Source organism: Poecilia reticulata, linkage group LG3 (assembly GCF_000633615.1).
Source record: "Poecilia reticulata strain Guanapo linkage group LG3, Guppy_female_1.0+MT, whole genome shotgun sequence".
NCBI classification, from domain to species: domain Eukaryota; kingdom Metazoa; phylum Chordata; class Actinopteri; order Cyprinodontiformes; family Poeciliidae; genus Poecilia; species Poecilia reticulata.
Window position 1 is genome coordinate 14,829,322 of NC_024333.1, and position 2,873 is coordinate 14,832,194.

Genomic DNA, 2,873 nt, shown 5'->3' on the forward strand with positions numbered 1-2,873 from the left:
CCCCCCCCGAACCCCCTCTGGCTCCGCCCCTGTTCCCGACCATCGTTCCCTTCCCTCATTTTTCTGTTTAATAAAACTTATTCTACTGATTTTGTTCTCCTGAGCGTGTTAGTGCATGTGCGTCAGAAAACTGGAACCTGACATGACACTTTGCTGGTGAATGTTATAACACATAATATAAGTTTTATAATATATGTTTCATTGTTTCATTTCTAATGTAGGCTCTTGTGTCAGATAATCTAAGTCAATGTTAGAGAATAATAAAATTTTTTTAGATTTATGGAATCTCAATTATCCATTATAGCGGGGCTTAACCCATATTACACCAAGCACTGTAGCTAATATTGGCTGGTATCTCGCCGGTGGACATAAATACAGTAAAGTAATATTCCAGTCACAGAATATACACAATATGTCCATCTTACTTGTGAAACGTTGTTTGTGGAGCCCTCACATCAATAGTACATCGATCAGAACAACAACATCCCTCAGTGCTGAGACATCTTCTGCTGTTTTGATTGAGCAAAGTAGGAGGGTATACCGCTCCAAGATGGCCGCCGTATTTCCTGCGCTGGAGCGGCCAATGCGGGGTCTACTCTATATTATGTCTATGCTTCAGCTGAGGAAGTGAGCTGTGTTGCTTTCCTGCGGAAGTGACAGTACACTCAGCACCGTAGAAGCAAACAACTCACTGATTAAGGTTTTGTGATCAGTACGAACAAGTTGTGAACATACAGACCACAGTTTATGTTTGTCCTGTGACGTGTTGATTGTGAGCACAAGGAGAAGAAGATGGGCCGTAAAGTGACCTTGTCAACATGCTCTTTAAATCAGTGGGTTCTGGACTTTGAAGGCAACACGGAGAGAATATTGAAGAGTAAGTGGATTTATTTCATTTATGTTTGCACAAAATTGGTGGTACTTCGTTTATTGTAAAAAAACGTTTAATGCTGTTTACTATTGATGGCGAGATGAAGCTTCATGAAGCACTGAGGCATTTCATCCAACTGTTCGATCGAGCAGATGTGCGGTGGTGCTACATTTGTTCTACTGCGACATCAAATGGGCAATGTAAATAGGCAACGTGAGAACAACGTGATGTGTGAAGCCTTGAATTGACTTCAAAAACACATATTCTGAGCTGTTTATATGTAACAATGGCTGGATAAAAAAGTGGGGTAGAGGATGTCCATCCATCCATTTTCTTGCACCCTTGTCCCTCAGTGGGGTCGGGAGGGTTGCTGGTGCCTATCTACAGCTAACGTTCCGGGCGAGAGGCGGGGTCACCCTGGACAGGTCGCCAGTCTGTCGCAGGGCAGGGAAGAGGATGTGATGATGTGAATGTGCTTGGTACGCCCAAGCTTATGTCTCTAGGAGCAACATTACATTAAATCAATTTAAATCAGTTGACACATGCATTTCTCAATTCTATTGGAAAAAACAAACAAACTAGATTATCACTAAAACCTTTGCAGATAACATTTTTGGGGGGGTGATGAGAGGCACCCAACTTTAGGTTGTATTGTCTAACAAATCAATTGCAATGTGACAGCCCATATGACTCATAAACACATATCATATCAAAATCAATGTAGAAACACCTCAATATCAGAATTACAATTTTTTATGCAATCAACAAAAAAAATTAAGTAATTACAAACAACAGTAATAAACAGTAATAAAGCCTACTCTGACAGCCTGGTGGAAAGTTACCACCAGGCTGTCTAAAATATCATCTACTATTCAGCATGGCCAGAAAATGGAATCACTCAGCTGCAACATGTATTTCACAATAATCAATTTATATTTTTCTGTGATTTGATTCAGAGGTTTAGAATTGGGAGAGAAGAATTTCTCTACTATCAACATCTTAAACACTTCTTTAAATCCAAAACAAACTTAATTAACAATTTATTGGAAACTCCATTAATAAAGAAAAAATTCTGATACTACAAGAAAACTTGCATCCAGATAGTAGAGATGTGCCGATCAAGTTTTTTCCTGCCTATACCGATACCGATCACCCATGTGATTGATCACCGATACCAATCACATAATTCTTCTTCTTATTTTTTTTATCATAAATACTACCAGTTACATTATGTGGAAAAAGGAACCATGAATTCACCTTAATTTAGACAAAAACTTGTTTTTAATAACTTTTTCCAAGAAGAAAACTAAGCAAAACGGGCATTCTGCAAATTGTACTCCTATCGGTAATACTATCTTTAACAGACTGATAATATATGGAGGCTCTGAAGAGTCAAAATAAAACCTCTCAACATTGTCAAAAAAAATTCAAGTATAAAACTTAACATTCAAAGGCAAATACAGGWTCCATTACAATAAACAATCCTGAGTTACTGAATGAAAACTTCCTGATAGCATGGCGGCTAGCTGATTACTGCTAGTTCTGAGTGGCTGTTTCTGACTGAGCAGAGTAATTATGCAGAACAGGGAGGAGATCGATTATTTTTTTTAGAGATTTGTCTCATGTTAGGACAGCAAAAGTTTTAATACGTATGTAAAATGTATTTTTTAAGTTAGATGCTGCAGCTTTAAACAGAAGTTCGATGTGAGAGTCACTACCAGGTGGAGCAGAAGTGGCGCTCCGTCTGTCAAATATTACTACCTGTCGCGCGAATCAGGGTCTTACATCACAGCACGAAGACTTAAATAATTTTGCGGATTATTTGTTTAGCTTTCTGACCGTCATGCTAATCCGGGTGAGTGTTTGTAGCTGTGCGCTACTTTACCTGCTATCTGATCTTCCGTATATCTTTTTTACTGCAGTGAGCCTCGATGTAGCCAAACTCCGTCAAGTATGGCATTGTTTTTATGTCGTATTAGCTTCGTCGTGTTGATGCATTTTG

General features: G+C 38.9%; 1 protein-coding gene across 2 annotated transcripts in view; it reads left to right on the forward strand.

Annotated features, from left to right (window-relative positions):
- The first annotated feature begins 634 nt into the window (after positions 1-634).
- nadsyn1 (NAD synthetase 1) overlaps positions 635-2,873 on the forward strand; it is a 32,112-nt gene continuing 29,873 nt past the window's right edge. For both annotated transcript variants that reach the window (XM_008405014.2, XM_017303988.1), the window contains exon 1: positions 635-877. In XM_008405014.2, coding sequence (XP_008403236.1) covers positions 793-877 — 85 coding nt within the window. In that variant the 5' untranslated portion in view covers positions 635-792. The remainder of the gene's footprint in view (positions 878-2,873) is intronic.